Source organism: Haplochromis burtoni, unplaced genomic scaffold (genome assembly GCF_018398535.1).
Source record: "Haplochromis burtoni strain Fernald_Lab_line unplaced genomic scaffold, NCSU_Asbu1 Contig_34, whole genome shotgun sequence".
Taxonomy (NCBI): domain Eukaryota; kingdom Metazoa; phylum Chordata; class Actinopteri; order Cichliformes; family Cichlidae; genus Haplochromis; species Haplochromis burtoni.
The window spans coordinates 2,140,224-2,160,936 of NW_024582395.1; the positions used below are offsets into that span (position 1 = coordinate 2,140,224).

General features: G+C 39.1%; 1 protein-coding gene across 1 annotated transcript; it reads right to left on the reverse strand.

The window, feature by feature from the left end:
• Positions 1-29: 29 nt before the first annotated feature.
• Positions 30-17,630, reverse strand: mapkapk5 (MAPK activated protein kinase 5). The gene is made up of 14 exons (XM_005919070.2): positions 16,679-17,630; positions 14,815-14,888; positions 9,700-9,775; positions 8,837-8,934; positions 8,614-8,722; positions 8,313-8,402; positions 7,757-7,852; positions 7,562-7,642; positions 7,282-7,469; positions 6,345-6,465; positions 6,072-6,202; positions 5,808-5,923; positions 4,441-4,545; positions 30-4,146 (listed from the first exon to the last, which is right to left on the reverse strand). Exons 1-14 carry the CDS (start codon positions 16,712-16,714, stop codon positions 4,052-4,054), a joined length of 1,416 nt encoding a protein of 471 aa, XP_005919132.1. The 5' UTR covers positions 16,715-17,630; the 3' UTR covers positions 30-4,051.
• Positions 17,631-20,713: the final 3,083 nt, after the last annotated feature.

Here is a 20,713-nt window from a genome sequence, read left to right on the forward strand (position 1 = left end):
TCCAAAAAGTTTCCTCAGACCAACAAAAATAAATTCATAAAAGTTAAAGATTTCCTTTATTACAAAGTCGGCATGTTGATGACATTCCACAAAGGCAAAAAATACAAGAACCCAAAAATACAGCAAGTCTGTGATGAGGGATTCATGCTACATGACTGCAGGACCAGAGAAACTAAGAGGACAGGTAGAGCAGAACCAGGACATCGTGTTCTTCCTCAGTTTCCTCCTGATATAGTAAGAACTTTGTTTTTCTACATCCATTCAATGCCAAATGCAAAAATAAATAAATAAACCAAACAGTTACTGAACATGTTTCCTATACAGCAGAAGAAAGGGAAGCAGCTGCTTTTATTTAATCAAGAGCTGAAAAAGAAAATTCTTCTTTTTTTGAATGAGTTGGTTCTTTTTTGTATTCTTTTAGGACTTGATTATTCTTTGCTGGGACAACGTTTTTGCTTTTTTTTAAAGAAATGTTGTCCTTTTTCCTTATATAAAATTATGAAACTAATTTATCTTCATTCAGCAGACAAGGAAGAGCAGATGAAAACTAGATTTTACCTAATATTTAATAAAATATTTCTGCAGCTGAGTGGTAAAAGAATGTAGTCTCTTTGAAAAAAATCTACCCAGCAGGATGTTTAGTAACACCGAGCAGCAAACAGCATGTAAATGGTGTCTCAGCAGGACTGCGCTTCACTCCTAGAACTATCAATATAAAGATGCATGCCTTGACTTCACAGTAAAAAACTGGTAATAAATACACGGCTCACTGTCAGGTAGCAAAAGATACAAATGATGCTATCTGTGGATTCCACATTATCTGTGGAAGCCATTAAAGAAGCTCTGATTGACCTCCAGAGATACAAAGAAGGTTCTTCATAGTGAACCACACACAGAGGCATACATATATGTATATATTTATAAATTAATTACACAGGTTCACACAGTCAAATAAAAAAACAAAACAAATAATGTCCACTCTTTTCAAGAAGCTCTAGAAATTCTGCAGGATTTAAAGTAGCAGTACTTGTAAGACTTACTAAAACACACTTTTCGTCTCTCTTTTTAAAGCAAGGGTGTCAAACTTATGGTCCACAGGCCAGAACCAGCCTGCCAAAGGATCCAATCAGGCTTGTTGCATAACTTTTCCAAGTGTGAAATTTGCAAAGAAGACATTAATTTTAGGTTGTCATTTTCTTTTGCACCGGTAAGCAAAACGTTCTGAATAAACAATGATGAAAGTGTTATTATCCATCTGAATCATCATTAGTCTGAATGTGGAAAAACAACCGTTTTTCTTAAAGATGTTTCAGTTTGCGCATCATCAGTTTTATAAATAGATCATTAGCAATAACCTGAATGTACTGAAACTGCTCTTCACAAAAAGAAAGGGGAACAATTAGTCAGAAGCTTCAGCGATGCAGGCGGCCCACTTGAGCTGTAAGCCACTTATGAACAAAGATGAGTCTGATACCCTTGTTCTGAAAATGCAAAAACCACATTTCCTCATTTTCCGTGACGTTTCTGTCAGACTGCGGTTCAGGCCGTTACAGGCGACCAGTTGAGCCCATTGGTTACATAAATGGTCTACATTGTAGACTCTACAACACATAAAGCACCCTGTGTGAAGGGGAAACTAGGTTTTTAAACTTTTTTTTTTTTTTTTCAAAAACACATCAGATTCGAGACCTATTTTTTTACTTTTAGAGACATCTGTGGGCAGAACTTGTTGCTGTGTAAACATACCCAGTGGAGCATTTTACAAACTAATCTAATCTTTCAGGTATTAGAAGAAAAAAAAAAAATCTTTTTCCAAAGGACACTTTTTTTCTGCTGATATGGTGCTACTTTAATTTCAGTGTTGTCAAATCCATAACCTTCATATTTTCATATAAAAAAAACCCAGCAAATTACAGCCAGAAGCTTCTAATTCCTGTCAATTATTTCCAACTAAGTAAAGGATGGAGATGCCGCCCTTTCAAACAAGGCACATTTGAGTGTGAAACTTGAATAAGGCCTTTTTAAACACAAGCTGTAGTTATCATTAAGCTTTAAGGGGAACTGAAAGAAAGTGAAAATGATCCCACCCAATTGTCGACGCCACCTAAATTAGAATACAGACATAAAAAGGAAGACTTGCACTTTTTTGTTCGTATCAGTTTTAAACAGTGTGAAAAATATCAGCTTTCAACATGATTGCCATCTCCTGCCTCCAAAGAAATAAATATTAAGAAAAGCAGATATTTAGGCTGAAACTATGCTTTTTTTTAATGATAATGCAATGAGTTTAAAATCTGACCATGTCCCCCCAAAAAAGGGGGGGGAAAGTCAGAGAGAGCAGAGATGATATATTGCACCAGTGTTTGCAAATTACTCAGAAGAAACACTTCTTTTTAATGAAGATCACATAGTTAATGCAGTAATCTTGACAAGAATTTATGTTCACAGAAAAAGTTCTGTAAAAGACTTCATCAAAGAATTATCTCAGGACAGACGAGGTTTTCCAAAACACAAAATAAACATTTCCAGCTGTTCAGCAAACTCAGTGTGGCCTCATTCAAACACCTTAAGAGGAACCCTTTCTCCAAACGCCTCTTTTAAAGGATATTATTGTTAGATATGAGTAGACCACAAGAGTCAAACAGTGTAGTGAAGATTTCACTCTGACCAATCAACTAACGATATGACATTAATCACACCTTAAGGGTGAGGATGTGGGAACATTTCTGGGTATTCAAACCTCTGAAATGAAATGACATGAAACATGGAAGGCCTCTGATAAACAGTAATACTGACACATTAGATAAGTACGGTCTCAATATGTACATGCATGGTGGGGGGGGGGAGCATGATCACATTATAGCCCCTATTGCACATTCAGTTGAACATCAAGTTACAACACTGAAATCCAGTCCTTCCCCCCTGATCTGCTCTGGTCTAAGACCACACTGGACCAAAAACACCAGGGGGGTTTCTTTTGTGTGTGTGTTTCTTTGAGCTCAAGTAACAACCACTCCTGCTAGGAAAGAGTTCAAATATTAACTATGCAGGTCTAAATTCCAGCAGATACAACTGTGACGTGAAAGCAGCAGATTGTGTCAGTTTCACAGATAAACAACTTGAAATAAAACAGTGGACTCTCATCCAAACCATCAGAAATCAGAAAAACACATTGTTACTTTTATTTATTTTTTGAAAGGGGGGGGGGATTTTTGGGGGGCTTTGAAAAAGTCTGAGAACGTCTTAACTAAAGCTCATAAAAAAGGTATTCAGATTTTATTTTTTTGGCTCAAACGATTTAATAACTAATAAATTTAGTTGGCAGAGAGGTACTGTGAAAAAAAATGAGCAAATCTGCCTCCATTTTTCTGATTTATGATGCTTTCTTTTACCCGCATTTCTGCTTCTCCCCAACCTCTAAACAACAAAGGTCGAGGGAAAGACGCACGAGACGACGGAAAACCCAAAACTTCAGACCATTTCTCTCTAGCGTGAGATTTTAAAGGTGTGTGGAAGAACAAAATCACATTGTAGAGTGCTTCTGTCAACTTTCGGACCCCAACCTACGAGTAAGGTATAAAATAATGGAATTTTGTTTAAATAAATACATTCCTTAGCAAGGTTAAAATAAAATAACATAAAATAGAATAAAATGAAATAACTGGGATAAAACACATGACATCTTGAATAAGCTGGACAAACAGCTAATAAAAATTTCCTCCCAGAAAATAATTTCTTTCACAGATTTTCATTTTTTTGGTCTTGCTTTTTTTTCTTCTTTTTTTTTTTGCAAAAATGAAAATATAGTTGTTGGTTTTTTTCTCCCCACGTTCTTTGCAAGTATCCATAAAAAAAAAATTTATAGTACCAATGAGTCATCTTTGAAATATATCTACAGCTGTACAATAGCTCTTGCAACAGTTTGACAATAAATCTTGCAAGTAAATTTACGAAAAAAAAAAAATTTATACATAAAAAAGCTTTTTTACAGATATGAGTTAAAAAGGGTAATAACAAACAATATAAAAAGAAGATAGAAAGACAGCAGCTGCTAATGAGATTCTTGGAGATTTGTCTTCTCTTCGATGGCCTGTTTCACTATTTCAGCCAACTTCAAGCGGTCGACTTTATCGGAGAAGGCTCGTCCTGCAATGAAAAGCTGCTGGTTAAGGATCTGGTAACTGGTAACAATAAAATTACACTCCTAAATGAGAGCCATGCTTAGTCTTTTCCCCCTAATCTTATAATAACAGAGACAATTAATCTGGTTTCTGTAGATTTTTGTCAATTTGAATAATTAGGGGTGCAGCGATATTGTTTATACAGTCTTTTCTGATCTTTGCAATAAGCTATTCATTCACCACACATAAGCTCACACCTGAAAAGTGAATGAAAAAAAACAAAACATGGATGACTTTAGAGAGAGCAAGCAACACTGACCGTCCCAACTGAGCCCCTGCAGGCCATCCCTCAGCAGCTTACAGTCTCTGTTGAACCTCCAGGCTTCATACATCACCTCATTCAGCTTCTCATCCTCATTCTCTCCTGCACAAAAAAATTATTTATTTTTTTTTTACTTCAGAAGTTGTTGTTTTCCCTCTCTGAGAGATGTGCAACATTGTCAACAGAAAAAAAATCACAAGCAGACTCCATATAGACTTTAATGTACAATATCCATGGCCACTTTGTTAGGTACACCTATTCAACTCCTCCTTAATGCAAATATCTAATCAGCCAATCACATGGAAGCAAAAAAATTAGTCACAGGGAAGGAAAGTGATTTCGCACACTAACATCTCAAGCGTTTACAGAGACTAAAAAATGCCTTGTTGATGCTAGACGGACAGCTTTGAGCTGACAGGAAGGCAACGGTAATTCAAATAACCACTCGTTACAACCAAGGTATGCAGAAGAGCATCTCTGAATACACAACATGTCAAATGTTGAAGCAGTTGAGCCAATCACATCAGCTGAGAACAGAAAACAGAGGCTGTAAGTCACACAGGCTCACCAAAATTGAACAATGTAAAGGTGTGGGGGATATTTTATTGGCACACTTTAGCTCCCTTAATACCAAGTGAGCATCAGTTTAACACAGCCTACTGCAGTGTTACTGCTCATGATATCCATGATTTTATGGCTACAGTGTACCCATCTTCCAATGGCTGCTTCCAGCAGCTTAATGTCACAAAGCCCCGACTGATTTCTTAAACATGACAATGAGTTCTTTATACTCAGAAGACCTGCACAGTCTCCAGATCTCAGTCCAATAAAGCACCTTTGAGGTGGAACAAGAGATTGCTGCCTGCACATCCATCATGCCAAATCTGCAGCAACTCTTTGATGCCATCATGTCAAAATGCACCAAAATCTCTGAGGAATGTTTCCAGCACCTTGCTGAAGAATTAATGAAGAATTAAAGCAGTTCTGGAGGAAAAAACAAGGTCCAACAAAATACTAGAAAGGTGTACCTAATAAAGTGGTCAGTGAGTGTCTATAACCTTATACAGCCTGATTAGAATTCCAGCAATTATTAGTCATAAATGTTCAAACATCAGTGAGTTTCTCTGCATTTTCAAGTTACGTTACAACCAATTAAAGGTTTGGGAAAAAAAAAAAAAAAAGCTTAGCTGATCATCTGTTCCTCTGTACTTTGGCAGTTCTTATGTTTACTTTTCATCACAGACTGCCAAAATGCTTCTTAGTTGAATTGAAGTGAAAAACAGACGCCAAACTCAACAAGCCAGCACAACTTTTCATACTTCTTCATTAAAATGCTAGTTGTATACCGGCGTGGGTTTACTGACCAGCTTGTGGTAGTATACACTGTGCAATGACATCTCGTAATTTTTCCAGTGCTACGTTGGAGTCTTCCCCTCCGTTTTCTGGGTCGTGAATGAAGAAACTGTCACTGGGCTTTGGGCTGCAACATGGACAGAAAAACATATTTCAGAGCAGATCTTTTTTTTTTTAAATACAAGGACTTCCAAATAAAAAATAAAACAAAAAAAAAAAACTTTGGATACACACACACACACACACAAAGAAAAAAAACAAAACAGCAACTATACCCTAGAAGTTTCCGCTTCCTGAGGATTGGGTTGTTGACAGAGTTTAGGGGCTTCAGGCTGACATTCAGATCCTGAATTCTCATGTTGGCCAGCTGCTCTGCGTGGGCCTGCTGAATCCCTGCAACTACCGCCTGGGAAGCAGAAAGAGGACAGTCAAAGCTGGTATCTAAATTTCTGCCTAAGGAGGGCTATACGTCTGTTATATTATAATAATTAAGAATACTCATTTAGCAGTTTCCTCTGCCAGTCAGATCACTGACGCAATGCACTCACCTTATCCATCATCATCTGTGCCGAGGGCAGCACGTTGTCAAGAGCCTCGGTGCAGTTAAGCCAAGGATGAGCCAAGACTCCCTCGATTGTCAGCCTCTCCTCTGGCTTCACCTTCAGCAGCCTGCAGGGAGGAAACAAAGAGGCAACAGAAAATACATGTGGGTCAGAAAAAGAGTGAATGAGTGAGACTAACAGAGGGATGGGACGAATAAACACAAGGAAGACAGAGGAGAAAAGGAAGGCAATATGGGGTAAACAAGATGACAGGAGAGTTAATGAGTCTGCTGAGGGGTGTACTACAAAATATGCTGGACAAACTCAGGTATTCTTTGCATCAACTGGATTGACAAACCTAAACCATAAATCAGAGATAATGGGTACGACAGTAGGGATTGCAAAGCCTCGTTGTTATTAGGCTCTGTGCCTACTCACAAAAAAAAGGGGGGGGGGCTTGATGGGGGTCATGTGATTCTTCAGTTTTCTTCAATTATAAGGAAAAGGTCACAAAGGACGATGAAGAACATTTAAAAGAGTTTTCATGGCAAAAAGCAAAACTTGTGCAGAGTGTTATTGGCATGAATGACTATTTTAATCTAATTTTATTTTGGTCATTTATTTATTTTAGATCATTTGAAGGCTTTTTTTTTAGTTTTTATTGTGATAGGAGAGTAGAGAAACAACAGGAAGCTGGAAATAAGATCATATGAAGACAAACCCAGCCCTGTGCCCTCAGAGAGCTAAAGTGGCACCCCGATTTTCCATTTATTTCTCATGTTGGAGCTGCTCATCTGAACTCTGATACATACAAACTTAATATTTAAAAAAAAGGTGACTGAGGTCTGAAATCGTTTCATAATGAAGGACGTGTGATAATCTATTAGGTTATAGAAAAAAATCCTGTAGGTAGACAAAGAATAGAAATAGGAAGAAGACTTACTTGCGTACAATGTCCTTGGCCATCTCAGAGATCTGGCTCCACTCGTCTTCGGGAAAGTCAAAGCTGCCGGTCATAATCTTCTTCCTCATGTCCTTTGGGATGGTGCGACTGTGATGCTTGGAGTAGAACGGAGGGTAGCCACACAGCATTACGTAGATAATCACACCGAGAGACCACAAGTCACAGCTCTGTAGACAGAAAAGAAACCTTTTAAAAAAATAATTCACCAGTGAACCAGGCCTGACGCACCTGCAGCAGGAATCCCAGATATGAGTCTTGCCTTGTTATAGGTGTAAGGAGTGGGTGAGGTAGGTATAATTCCAGACTTTTCCTTCTGGTGCCTTCTTTGAGCCTCAAGTACCTGTACAGAAAACAGGGTCAGAATACATCATTAAGATATGATGCATTCAGTCGTTAATGATGTGTCAGCCGTCAGTGGAATGAGAAAGCAAGTGCATCTTTTTTTTTTTTTAACCTGAGGTGCTACGTAGTAAGGAGTAAACTGAGGGGTCATCAAGTCTCCTTGGTCGATTTTGGCAAAGCCAAAGTCACACAGCTTCACAGGTGCATCCTGCAGAACAGACAGAATCACCGAATGAGAGATACGAATATGTTTTGAGCATAAAAACTTTTTATTAGCAACTTCATGTAAGATATTTTCTCTGGGGCTTCACGGAGTTTCACTTGATGGGATTTCTTAGCTGGAACACCTTTGGGACATTACTGAAATTGCTGCCAGAGCAGAATTGATTTCCAAGTCTGTCACAGCCACTGCAGATTTTCTAATTCTACATTATCTTTGCCAAACTCTGCTAGATATAGTCTGAGAAAAAAAAAATAAAAACCCCAAAAAAACCCTTTGATCCACTGTGTTGAAAAGTCTAGCAAAGCTTCTACTCTTTTGCATTTCATTCTGTATTTTGTATAAATAATTAATTAGCTAAAAGTAATTGGCTGTGGCAGCTTTAACGTTACTTCAAAACTGCAGTATTTACATCTGTGTGTGCAACAACGCAGCATCAGGAGCTTACCAGAGAGTTATCTTTGAAGAGAAGGTTCTCTGGCTTCAGGTCACGATGTGCAATATTTAGAGAGTGACAATGCTCCAACGCTTGGCTGATCTACAAGGAGGGAGACATAAAACTGAGACACCATCTATAGATTTATTAAAAACAGCCTAGGGTTGAACTGGTGTGTGCCACTTAATCCAAACAGCAGGTAGTAATGACAAGGCGAGGCTGTGTGACATGTTACTGCAGCTTTAAAGGAAAAGACAGACGATGTCATAAAACACAAGATAAAGGTGGACCACAGTTAGGTCTGTTCACCTACCTGTTTGGTGACCTGACTGGCCATCTTTTCAGTAAAGTGCCTGTGCTGACTGATTCTGTGGAACAGCTCGCCACCCTCCATCATTTCCATAACAATCAGGAGCCTCGCTCTGTGAAGAACGATTGGAGGAAACCGTGAAAACCAGGAGATGGAGATATGTTCAATTCTTTCTTTAATGACAAGAGATTCACTGAATCCTACAAAAACAGACTGAGCGCCTCACCTTGGGCTGGATTCATGGGGGAATTGAACACTGTTGGCATAAACTTCCAGGATTTGCACTATGTTTGGGTGGTTGGCACACATCATATGGAGACGCACCTGGAGAGAAAACAAGCAAAGTGAATTTAGAGTAACTCTCTTAAATAGTTTAAATTCTCCATGTTTAAGCCAGGTTAAAGTCATTGCAACAGAGAATAGCATCATATCATCAGTACAGTCACTCTGATGTGCAGTGTCGGCACTTCCCAGGCAAAAAGAAAAATTTAATGTGAGATCAATGACATCCATTAGTATTCAAATGTTTAAACTACATCAAAGCTGACACAGACATCATTTTATTACATGTTTCCACCGCTTTACTGGTTTTATTAAGCAGATGAGTCAACTAATGCACATTCGTTACCAATGAATGCCAAAAATTGAAAAATTCTGCAAATGTAAATGCAAATTAAGCAGCTGCAAATACCAAGAATTCTTCTAAATAATTAGACCATCGGAAATTATACAGTGTCAGACTCAGAAAAAAGCAGATTGCAAGACAGACAAAGACAGTACGCCAACACCAAGTCTGTGTAGCTTGTTTTGACTGCACTGCTTAACTGCTGCATAAGCTGCTTGATCAAAACAGGGGGCTGCTAATGACACGGAGAGGCTGCTAAGACAAACTGTTCACTGCAGGGAGACAGCGTTGCAGACAAAGGCGCTCATACAAACAGGCTGAAGTACAAGAGAAGCAAGGAAGAAAAAAAACAAAACCGGAATTAATACAGACTGATAACAGGCAGGCAGAACAAAGCATGCTGACACAGCCCCAGACAACAAACAGCAGGTATTAATCACAGCCATGACAGTGTTTCCTCTAACCTCATTTCTGGCCTTGGGGCGATCAATAAGGATCTTCAGGGCCAGGCGTTCCTGAGTTGACTTCTTCACACAAACTCTGCAAAAAAAGAAAACAAGTATCGACAAACACCTCACGCACCATGATAGATGTGTCAGATGTGCGCCTGTGCTAACAATCAGGAATTAAGTATATCTAAACTCGCAGGACTTTTCTCATTTTCTGGTGTTTCTATTAACAATCAGTTGCTCTGCTTGTCACTCATCTGTATTACGTGATCTAATATATTCAGAATAAAACCTAAAAACTGTGCAAACTCTTTAACACGTCATTGACATAACTTTATAGCAAATTGGCTTAATTATTTACAGTTTCACCTGAAAACGATTTAAGCCTCGCCAGCTTTTCACAACATCCTGATAAACACACTAAATCATTAAAAGGCGTCTCTCTTATACCTGCAACCAGCTCCTCTACATGAGGTCGCAGGTGAAATCATTAAACCACTATGTCACATAAAACAACCATCCAAGCATTTTACAGCATTCCCATCTACCTATCTGATTAAGAAACAAGATTACAATCAAGTCCAGTCAGATAAAACTGCATTCCCCAAATCCACAACAAATAAAATGCCAGTGATGGTCACTGTAGTGGCTGTCGTTAGCAACGACGACGTTAAAACCATCGCGTGTCCGCTTGTTTATGTTTCACATAAACCTTTCACAATAAAGCTCAAGATCCTGTTGAGACTTTACAAAATAAACTGAATCCCGTGAAAGAGCAGATTATTTACGGATAAGAAGTAAAAAAAAAGAGCGCCAGGTGCTAAAAAATAAACCTTAGACTCAAACGTTAGAACAGGCTTTTCCCCGCAGCACGCCGTGTAATAAATACAAAGAAAACGGCGGCCGTTACAACTTATGTCTAGAAATGTATAGTTTCATGCATCTGTTAAAACACTGGACTCCAGCTACATGACGCGCAGCTGGAAACACTTTCCGCAAGTCGAGCTGCCCGAGATCCACAGAATTTACAGAAAATGTTACATGTTTGTGATTTATATCGGTATCGGGACGATAGAATTCTTATATCGGGATATGAGATTTTGGTCCTATTGCACAGACCTAGTTTCAGATATACATTTTGTCTGCAGACAACTAATTATTTGCATGTTATTTAAAATAAATATTCTTCTGTTAATAGACTAATCACTTTAGGACTTATATTTATAATCTGTGGATGTGTAAATACTTTATCTGTAAAGCTTGAATTTATATTTGCGTAGGCGCTCTTATTTTATTTAAAAGACTTTAAAGTTGTAAAGGTAGTTTCTGTGTGCTAACGTGGTGTTTTAGACTATTACACTCCTACATACCGCCTGGATATGATCTGATGTTGAATTAAATAAGGCCAAACAGAAGCACAGAGAAGACATCAGCTGACTAGCTGGATTTACTTTATTTTGTCAATATCAAAGTTTGTTGTGGGAATGGTGAATCTGCTCTGCATCTTTGTATGTAGAGTAAACCAAAGGAAAAGTCATCTGTGGATGCATATTTTTCATCGTCACAAGGATAAAATGAAGTAAATAACTCCAGGAAATGGGTTTCCTCAATCCACATTTTGAACTGCACACTCATTAAATATGAAACGTGCAGATACATAATTCATTTTTGGAAGAATCTAATAACTCCCTTTCCCTCTCCTCTAATCTACAGGGGCTCAAATATTCACTTTAAACACTTACTTTGAACTCAGATTACACTATTAAAGTATTACTGGGAGAAACATTCAGCTCTGGCCAAAGTTCACTTCACTAGAAACCAATACCTTCCCAAATGAATGACAGAATTAGTCCAGTGGTGGGGGATACAGTAAAAGACATGAATGTGCTAGCAGACGGAGGCAGGTAAGAAGGAAGTAATAAGAGTTCCGAGCAAAAAACCGAGTTAGAAATATAAAACACGAGGTGAGTAAAAGTTGCTCAAAAAAAAAATAGCATGAATCATACCAGCATGTTTACATGGTGGCCTGATGAGTCAATTTCACTGTATTCTCATCACTCAAGGCCAAAAATATACACATTGGGTAATAACAGATTGCTCTCGCTTGATCCAGACTAATGATAGCCTCAAAGTGCAGAATGAGCAGAAGAAGTCAGTGGCAGACACTGATATATTACCACTGGCATCTAACTAGAATCAGCAAGACAGACCTGCACTAAAAAGACTGCGTATAGCATAAACAGACTTAAATCTGCTGGCAGAGCTGCTGCCTCTCTGTAAAGTTCAGCAGAAACAGAATGAATCTAAAAGTCATTCCTGTGAACAGATATCCCAGTGAAGCAGGGCAATGCAGCGTTTACTAATTTTTAATATTAAAAGGAGTCATTTATAACAGTGATTGCTACTTATGCATATGCGGTATAAGCTTTCCTGTGATCGATTACTCCCCATTTTACAGTGTGAAGACAATTAGAGGAATATAGAAGGGAAATGGACGACTTAAGCAAACTGCTATGTTTTATAATTGATCCCTTGTGTATCCACAGCTAGACTAAACCCAACAAAGCCAAGGAATTGGAAATAAACTCACTTTCTTCAAGAGGATTACGATTTTAAGCTGTTAGTTTACACAACACATGGGTAGTAATGCTTTTAACAGTGAGTCTGTGAACTGAATCCCAGCGAGTCTGACCATTTGTTGTATTCCACTCGCTTCTCGCACTTCATGTTTCTTGTCCCTCTCAACTGTTCCCATCAATATGGGCGCAACAGGCTTGTGCAACAGGCTTGAAAGAAACCTACCATGCCCACACGCTGCCGTGTATTTTACAGCATGTCTACGCATTTTTAAACTTTCATTCTGCAATGCCAAAAGAACCTGCACAAATGGGCACAAATGCTGAACTCCCAAACTCTGCTTAGGGCCACCGTCCAGTTAAAGGAACTTTCTTTTGGACTGGCTGCCCCTTGCTAACAGATTGTCTTCCAGAGCAGCTGTGTGGAGCTGCTGTGCTCACAGCCAGAGCTGCATGCCTGAAACGACCATATTATCACTGACGCCATAAAGAAGCAAGAGTAGAGACAAAAACATCTGAAACTGAACTGAGTAACTGAGGTTACTTGCACACATACTTACCTCATTATGGCACAATGCCAAGTGTTGGATGGAGCGGTGTAAAGCACACCACTACTTGACTCTGGACAAGTCTAGGTTTGGAGAATGCCAGGAGAACATTACTGACCTGACTGCACTATGCCAGGTGTTAGGTTTGGTGGAAGAAGAATAATGCTATGGGACTATTTTTTCTGGGGTCTACCTGGGCCTCTTAGTTCCATTTTTTGAGTTTTAATGTTTGACTCTGCTATGAAAGAACTTGTCTGCCCTGACACCTTTGGGATAAAGTAGAAGCTATAGGCCAGCTAATGGACAGCTTGATTGACGTATGCTTGCATATCTCACTTAGAGTGACTTCGCAAGGGAGATGGAGAGGGCTTAGCTTCCCTGCCAATGGAGCTGTCAGGTCAAGATGCCAGGGCAGCATAGCATCATCCTCATTCTCATTATTATCATCTCTGATGATATCCATGATAACATCCTCCTCCTCCTCGTCTTCTCAATGCTTCTCTTAGGAGTTGAAGAACTCCAGGTTCTCGTGGGGGGCTAGAGACTGTTACAAAGAGGGTCAGGAAACCCCATGTCCTTGAAGTCATTGATCTGACGTTGTGGTAGTGGAGCCTGAATGGTCATTCAGAGGTCATTCCCCATAGTGAGATACCTCACTTGGTTTTCAGAGAACTGGGGTTACGCCATTAACCAAAGGATTCTTCAGTGTCTGATCTGATAAATGCTCTTTTAAACGAGTGGGGTGAAAAATTCCCACAGACACATCCCAAAATCTTGCAGGAATCCTTTCCAAAATTGTGGAAGCTATTATAGCCACAAATGGGGACCAACTTCATATTAATGCCTCATATTAATAGAATATGATGTCAGAAAATCGCCTTTAGGTGTAATGTTTAGGTAGCCTAATACTTTTTCTCATATGGTAACAGTAACAGTCTGGTGTGGGCCAGAGGGGCCGATGGCGCGATATGGCAGCCTGGCTTCTGTCAGTCTGCCCCAGGGCAGCTGTGGCTACAACCGTAGCTTGCCTCCACCAGTGTGTGAATGTGAGAGTGAATGAATAGTGGCATTGTAAAGCGCTTTGGGTGCCTTGAAAAGCGCTATATAAATCCAATCCATTATTATATGGTGTACATGAACATAACAAAATGAAAACATAATGAGTCCAGTTTAACTGACTTCCACTGAGGTTTTGAGGGATACGTGCATTGGGTGGGATTCAAGTCCACCATGCTGCAATTACATAGACTGTGCTTGTGCCAACTGAGCCACCTCCAAAAACAACAGAAATCGTGCCTGCGCCAAACATTTTAAGCTCCCAGCTGCAATGTTCTTACACATGGGTAGTAGGTCCAGTCAGTTAAAGCAAGTGACAAGCACCTGGTCCTTTTATAATTTTTAATGTGTTAACGTGCCAAGGGTAAGGTCAGGCTGTGCAACAGCAAATTTAATGCAAGAGAACCGCTAGAAATGCATACAGACGTGTTTGTCTAGTCAATAGCTCAGCTAACAAATAAATCTTAATCAGCTCTGACATCGACTCTGCGGTGTATTCAGAAACTCAGATGTATACATAGATTTAATCATGCACTGCATGGGGACACAACAATCTCTGTCACCCTCTTCAATCAAATCACTTTACTTAAAAATACTCTGAATCACAATAATCTATTTTCAGGATAAACAAAACTACACTGTAACCTCAGTTAACGCTGACTGCGTTCTCACAGTTGTGTTTAACCCAGAAGTGTTAAGAGTTCTCCCTGTGGGATTCTGTAGCACTAATAAATGACAATAACTCATTTCCATAGACGTCAGAAGCCCAGGTAAAAGGTGATTTCTCAATCACAAACAGATATCATGATAATGTTTCCTGGTTGTGTAATACTCCTCACACTGGCCATAGTTCAAGAAAAATAATCCCGTTCCACATTTTGGCACCAACAGACTGCAGCAGAAAAGATAAAATGTCAAGAATAAAGAAAAGTCTTTTTAAAAAGACTTACCTGACAGGGCCACTGATGCCAGCTCCCAGTTTCTGTGTCCAGTTTATGTTGTACTCGTCCAAAATAGATGTCTCCTGTTAAAAAGACAAAATAATACCATATAGTATATCAGAACATTGAAGAAAAGGCAGACCACCGTGGTAGACAGGAATGTTAAAAAAAGACCTAGGCTTAAGTTTATGAATCATCTGTGCCTTTCACAACAGTCAGCACGGGGTATGTCATGCTTTATGATCATTAGCTCACGTGAAAGAAAAGAAAATACTGTATAAAAAAACTAAACCCCCCCCCCCAAACATTTGATCAATGCCAATACACAGGCAGTGATTATACCAGTACACAGAATATGATGTTTATTATAATACATACTGTATGTTATATTCATAACATATATTCAAAAGACTACTGCAGATACTAGTTACATTATACTAAATGGAAAGAAACACATTAACCCTACTGTGTTAACACTGGGTGGTGTAATAGCTATACATCTATGGGCTCTAGTTTCACAATAGTACCATTCCTTGACAGAAAAAAGATTTAGAAAAAAGACAGCTTGGCTGCTATAACACAAATGCACCTGGAAAATCATGCTGCTACTACTGGTGCCAAAATAAATTATTTAAAGACAAGTTCACCCACACAAGTTCAGTAATCAACTAAAAAATCAAAATAAAACAAATCAAGTTCTCTTTGACAAACCCCCAAACTTGAGGCCAGAAATTTTTGGCATTAGTCCCTTTTCCTTATAACATAATTTTCTGGGACATGTGAACATTGGCTGATTAAAATATAACTGTTGCAACACTTGACAATGTTTTACTACAGCTTGACAACCAGGAAAGTGCGATTTCGTGTCAAGACACTATTAAAGTAATCCAAAAAAAGATATCCTCTTATTTGGTCGAGGTGGAGTATTCGGCCGAAATCTCCCATAGCTGTTTAATTGGGACTAGACTTGCTGATTGTGAAAGCCATAGCATATGATTCACATGATGTTCACACTCATCAAACCCTATGTTTGATGAATGTGAGGTTTAGTGAATCACTGGTGACTCACTGAACCAAAAGACACAAGCACTGTCATTCTGGAAAAACACCCCTCCATATGGTTTCACTAAGAGATAAACGCAGTCAACAGAACAACTCTATTGATTTGCAGTGACTTTTCATTCTAAGGGGACCCAAATGATGTCAGCAAACCCCCACAACCTAACAAAGTCAACAGATCTCATCACTTTAAGAGGGAGTCCAGGGTTCTTTAATCACACAACTTGAAGGACGAGTGATCAAAAACTACGCAGATTTGTAATGCTTTAATACTTTTTTTTTTCTGGAGCAAGGAAACATGCAAGATTATTTCCCAGCATTTGATTTAATGAGCCAGGAAATTGATAAAACAGAGTCGGGGTTAAGCCGAAAGCTACTCAGCGAACGTGTGCTCCAGTTCTAGAGTACCTCTTGCCCAACCATGAAAGCAGGGGCCAGGGCAACTCCAGATCACATTTTACTGTTGACATAGATGCCAGGGCAATGACACACTGAGGGGAGCCAGCCAGGAACAAACCCCAGATCCAGTTTGCAGGGAAGTAAGGCTGGTTAATGATCATGACCATTGTTAAATGGGTTTAAACTAAGAAATGAATATTATGTCTTTTAAAACATGTTCAACATTTCTGCCATGCAAAGCACACATAAAACTCATCTGCTGTCAATAAATATGAGTTTATGACTGTCTCATGAAACAAGATAAAACTGCGCTCTTCATGTAGCATGCATTGAGCAACAGCTTGAAAAAGATAACAATATTTCCATCACTTGAGTGGACCAGTAACCAAGCAGAAGAAGTGTCATTTTAGGTTACCTTGATGAATTTGTCTGCATTGTTATCCTCCGACATGGTTTTGTGCTCCGGACAGATGAAGTCTGCCTCCCCAAACTCAGACTGAACACAGTGGAAACGAAGCGTTTGTGTCTTGTCTGACCTTTATAAAGTACCCCGGGCTTCACCAAGGCTTTCTATACTACTAGTTATAACAGGAAAAGGCCATCGGGGCAAAATGATACTCGGCTACAGAGCAACCAAAGCCGAGTGCCGTTCCTTTGGAAAACTGAAGCCCAGCAGCTGGTACGATTTAACGTTAGATCAGACCAGCTCGGCTCACAACCTCGGGGCCCGACTCGCTCTACCAGTCGTCTCAAATTCACTGTAGTGACCATGTAGAGTGGCAAACTGCGAGCAAGGTGACCAGAAAAGAGAAGTCCAACAGGGACAAGTCCAGCACTTTTGGAGGCGCAGCGAGCAGGGGGGCCTTACAGTGGTATTTTTAGCCAGCGCAGTGAGAGCAGTACTCTGCTAACGCTGCGGAGACACTGAAGACTGGCCAAGCTGCTGTATGCTGCTACATTTCACGGTGAAAGCAGTCGATTACATAACAAAGACAACAGTGAACGATACGGCGGAACGAAGATACTCTCTGAAAATTAGCGATAGTACACTGGGTGACACCTGGGTTGATCTGACAAGAAGAGCACACCGCGTTCTCAGCAGCAGGACAATCTATTATGTCGTCGAGCCTTCTGACACGCTAGGTAACGAGCTAACCGAGTCGCGTCGGTTTTCCTGCTCCAGTCAAAGCCAGGGATGTTAAAATTCTCAGCAGACCGTGATAACTATCAGAACGCGTATGGAACAGCAACAACACATAGCAGATGACAGGAGTTATCGGAGACTGCATTCAGCGGTGGCCAAAAGATATCCGCATCTCTGGACTGTTTTGCTAATCCCATAGGGGTCTTTGCCAGAGGAATACACACAACGCCTGTCCGAACAGAACGCCTGATCAAAATTATTGACAACATTAATAAATTCGGACAATATGTTAGGCTACACGTTTTAATCTATCACACACCACGTAATTTTCGGCGTATAATACATGTATTTGTTTTTTGTATTTTTGAAACAGCAAATTATTTTTTACAATCAAATACGTTTGAACTGGATACACTGTAATGGGTCCTTATAAGGACCTAGTTTTCAATGCGGACTCTAGTCCCATAAGCAGCATTGCAAACTACCGATTACTTAACAGTGGAAGAAGTTGAACTACTGCAGAACTACCCCTGGCGGAAATATAGTTAAGCTCAACTTAAAAATCTACACATTATAGGAAATTTTATTATATTTAAAAAGTTAAATGCCAGCAAAAAACAAGCAAACAAAAAATCAACCATCACACTTTAATTAATATCAGAATGTGCTAAAATTAATTAATTAAGATAATTTGTTAGACACCTACCTTCCAAAAAAAAAAAAAACTATCCCCCCAGGTGGCAGTATTCCATCAGGTAACCCCTAAAAATAAGACTTCCACGACTTCGTTAAAAATGTTTCTTATACAGAGATATTACCTGCACACCCAATGAGCTTTAGCTAAATCCAAGTGTGAAAAAAACTCTCCTTCGCTTTCAAATTTTTATTTATTTAATTAGATTTGATGTACTTTAACATAATATAGACTTGATCAAATAATCGGAAATACCAAGAAAAATAGATACTGTCAAATGAGATAACAGACTCTTCTGTTCATGGCACGGGTACTCACCCACCAACGACTCATTTTGGGGCAGGATAATACAATTCACTAAACAATTGTAATAAATAACAATAAATGTAACAATAAATGATTTGGGGGAGGGAGCATTTGGTATGATTGTCTTTATTCTTTAACACAGCCTGACACAAACTTTACACAAACTTTATTGTAATTTCTTTAAGTAGTCTTCAAGAATAGTTCTTCAGGCTTCATGAAACACAGTCAAAGCTCTTCTTTGGATGTTGGCTGCCTTTTGTTCTGTTCTTTTTCAAGATGATCCCTCACTGCTTCAATAATATTGACACCTGAGGATCCATCAATGCTTTAAATGCATTGGAAATGTGTTTGGGATCACTGTCATGCTAATGGTACTTTTCTGGATTCATAATTCCATGAATTTCCATAAGATCCCAAACATCACTGAAATGCGGAAATGCAGTCTCAAACCATAACAGAGCCTCAAGCGTGTTTTACAGATGGCTGTAGATACTCACTGTTGTACCTTTCTCCTGACCTCCTCTGTACATATTCGTGACAATTTGAACCAAAAATGTCAAATTTACACTAATCATTCCATCAGACCTGTTGCCACTTAGTTTACATCTAGTTCTTGATACATGAGTCCTTTCTCCCTGTTTCTCTTCTTGACAGGCACCCTTTAACTGAGACCATTTCTGGTGAGGGCTCAGCAGACCAAATGCATCTCTGAAGGACCAGATAAATCTCAGGTGTTCTGTGTCAGATCTTTGCTGCATTTCCCCCCATATTTCTCAAGGACATGATTTTCAGATACTGTTCATCAGCTGCAAACAGTTCTTTAAGCCGGTTGCTTTTTCTTTTGTCCTTCCCCTGTCCAGTTTCCTCAATATGCACACCATACTGAGATTTGCCACATTTCCAGCTTATCTGTCTTTGGTAATCACCTTCTTTGGCATTTTTCGGAGATTCAACAAAAGAAATGGGGACAAATTATGCATTTTTGTGAAAGGCTGCTAATAACAAAGTCCCCAAAGGTATAATTTAAAATTGGTTCTTTGCTAAGATGGCTGTTATGTGTCGACACATCACATTGTATATATAATTTACTACAACGCTATATGTAACAGTGTCAGAAAACCCAGCTAATTATGTTTTCTTCTCACCTCAGAATGTCATACAGTGAAATCTGTGCTGCTCAAGCACGTAAATAGGTGGAAATTTCTTGCTGCACCACATATACTATACTATACAGTCCTTTTGTTAGTGCTCAAGTTATGGTAAATGGCCTGTATTTATATAGCGCTTTTCTAGTCCCTAAGGACCCCAAAGCGCTTTACATATCCAGTCATCCACCCATTCACACACACTATCACACACTGGTGATGGCAAGCTACATTGTAGCCACAGCCACCCTGGGGCGCACTGACAGAGTTATGCACAAGAGAAGAAGGAATTTTATTTTATGACCACCCAAGGTGAAAATAAAACTTGATAAGTAGAGTTATCACCATCACATGCATTTGATGGTGTTAGGCACTTATGGGCTTTTATTTAGTGTGCACAAGTTATCTTGTAAGATTATAACTTGTCCAGTCAAGATAAGAAACATCATACCAGAGAATCCATCCCAGAGCAAGTACAGCATCAGAGTATTGCGCAGCACTGAATCATTCTATTTACAATTCACCAAATGTGTTTGTCTGTGGGTTCTTTGCTGTGTCGGGTAGATGAAGAAGAATATATGGAACAAAGTAATCACAGCAGGGCTTTGGGGTGGGGTTTTTATTTATTTGCTTGTTTTAACTAAACCATCAGTTGGGCGCACATTGTGGAGGACAAAATGGGAAAGACTAAAGTGTTATGACAAGATTAAGGAAAGGTCATACTGGTCATTGCAATTCTCCCTTTTTCTTTTTTTGAGAATGGTTAGATGGCAGACCTTTGGGCCACAGTCCAGCTCAGATTGTAGTAATGCAGCTGAAAGATGTTTGCCAACCATAATAAATCCAAAAGAGGAAGACAACAGAAAAATAGCACTAAATAGCACTTGATAGGCATACACTTTGTTCAGGATAACATCTTCAATAATAGCTTCAATATTAATACCATTTGAATAATTTACATGACATAAATATTTATGAATCTCATTTAATCCACATGCTACAATATTAAAGTGGCAAATGTATCCATCAATACCTACTTAAAGGACTATGTTTATCTCTTATTGTTGGTCTTTACATATGTTTCAGTTCCATATAAATTGTGAAGTAATATATTTTGATTATTATAGAACAGAAAGTCCTGATATTTCTTCATGCAGTGAC

Bases quoted from the DNA above. Each gene is read 5' to 3' on its own strand.
- mapkapk5 (XM_005919070.2), bottom strand. From the start codon at position 16,714: ATGTCGGAGGATAACAATGCAGACAAATTCATCAAG. The intron at 7,853-8,312 runs GTAAGCTCCTGA...TCTGTTCTGCAG, and splicing joins TCTTCAAAGATAACTCTCTG to GATGCACCTGTGAAGCTGTG. The intron at 4,147-4,440 runs GTCAGTGTTGCT...TTTTCATTGCAG, and splicing joins GCAGGGGCTCAGTTGGGACG to GACGAGCCTTCTCCGATAAA.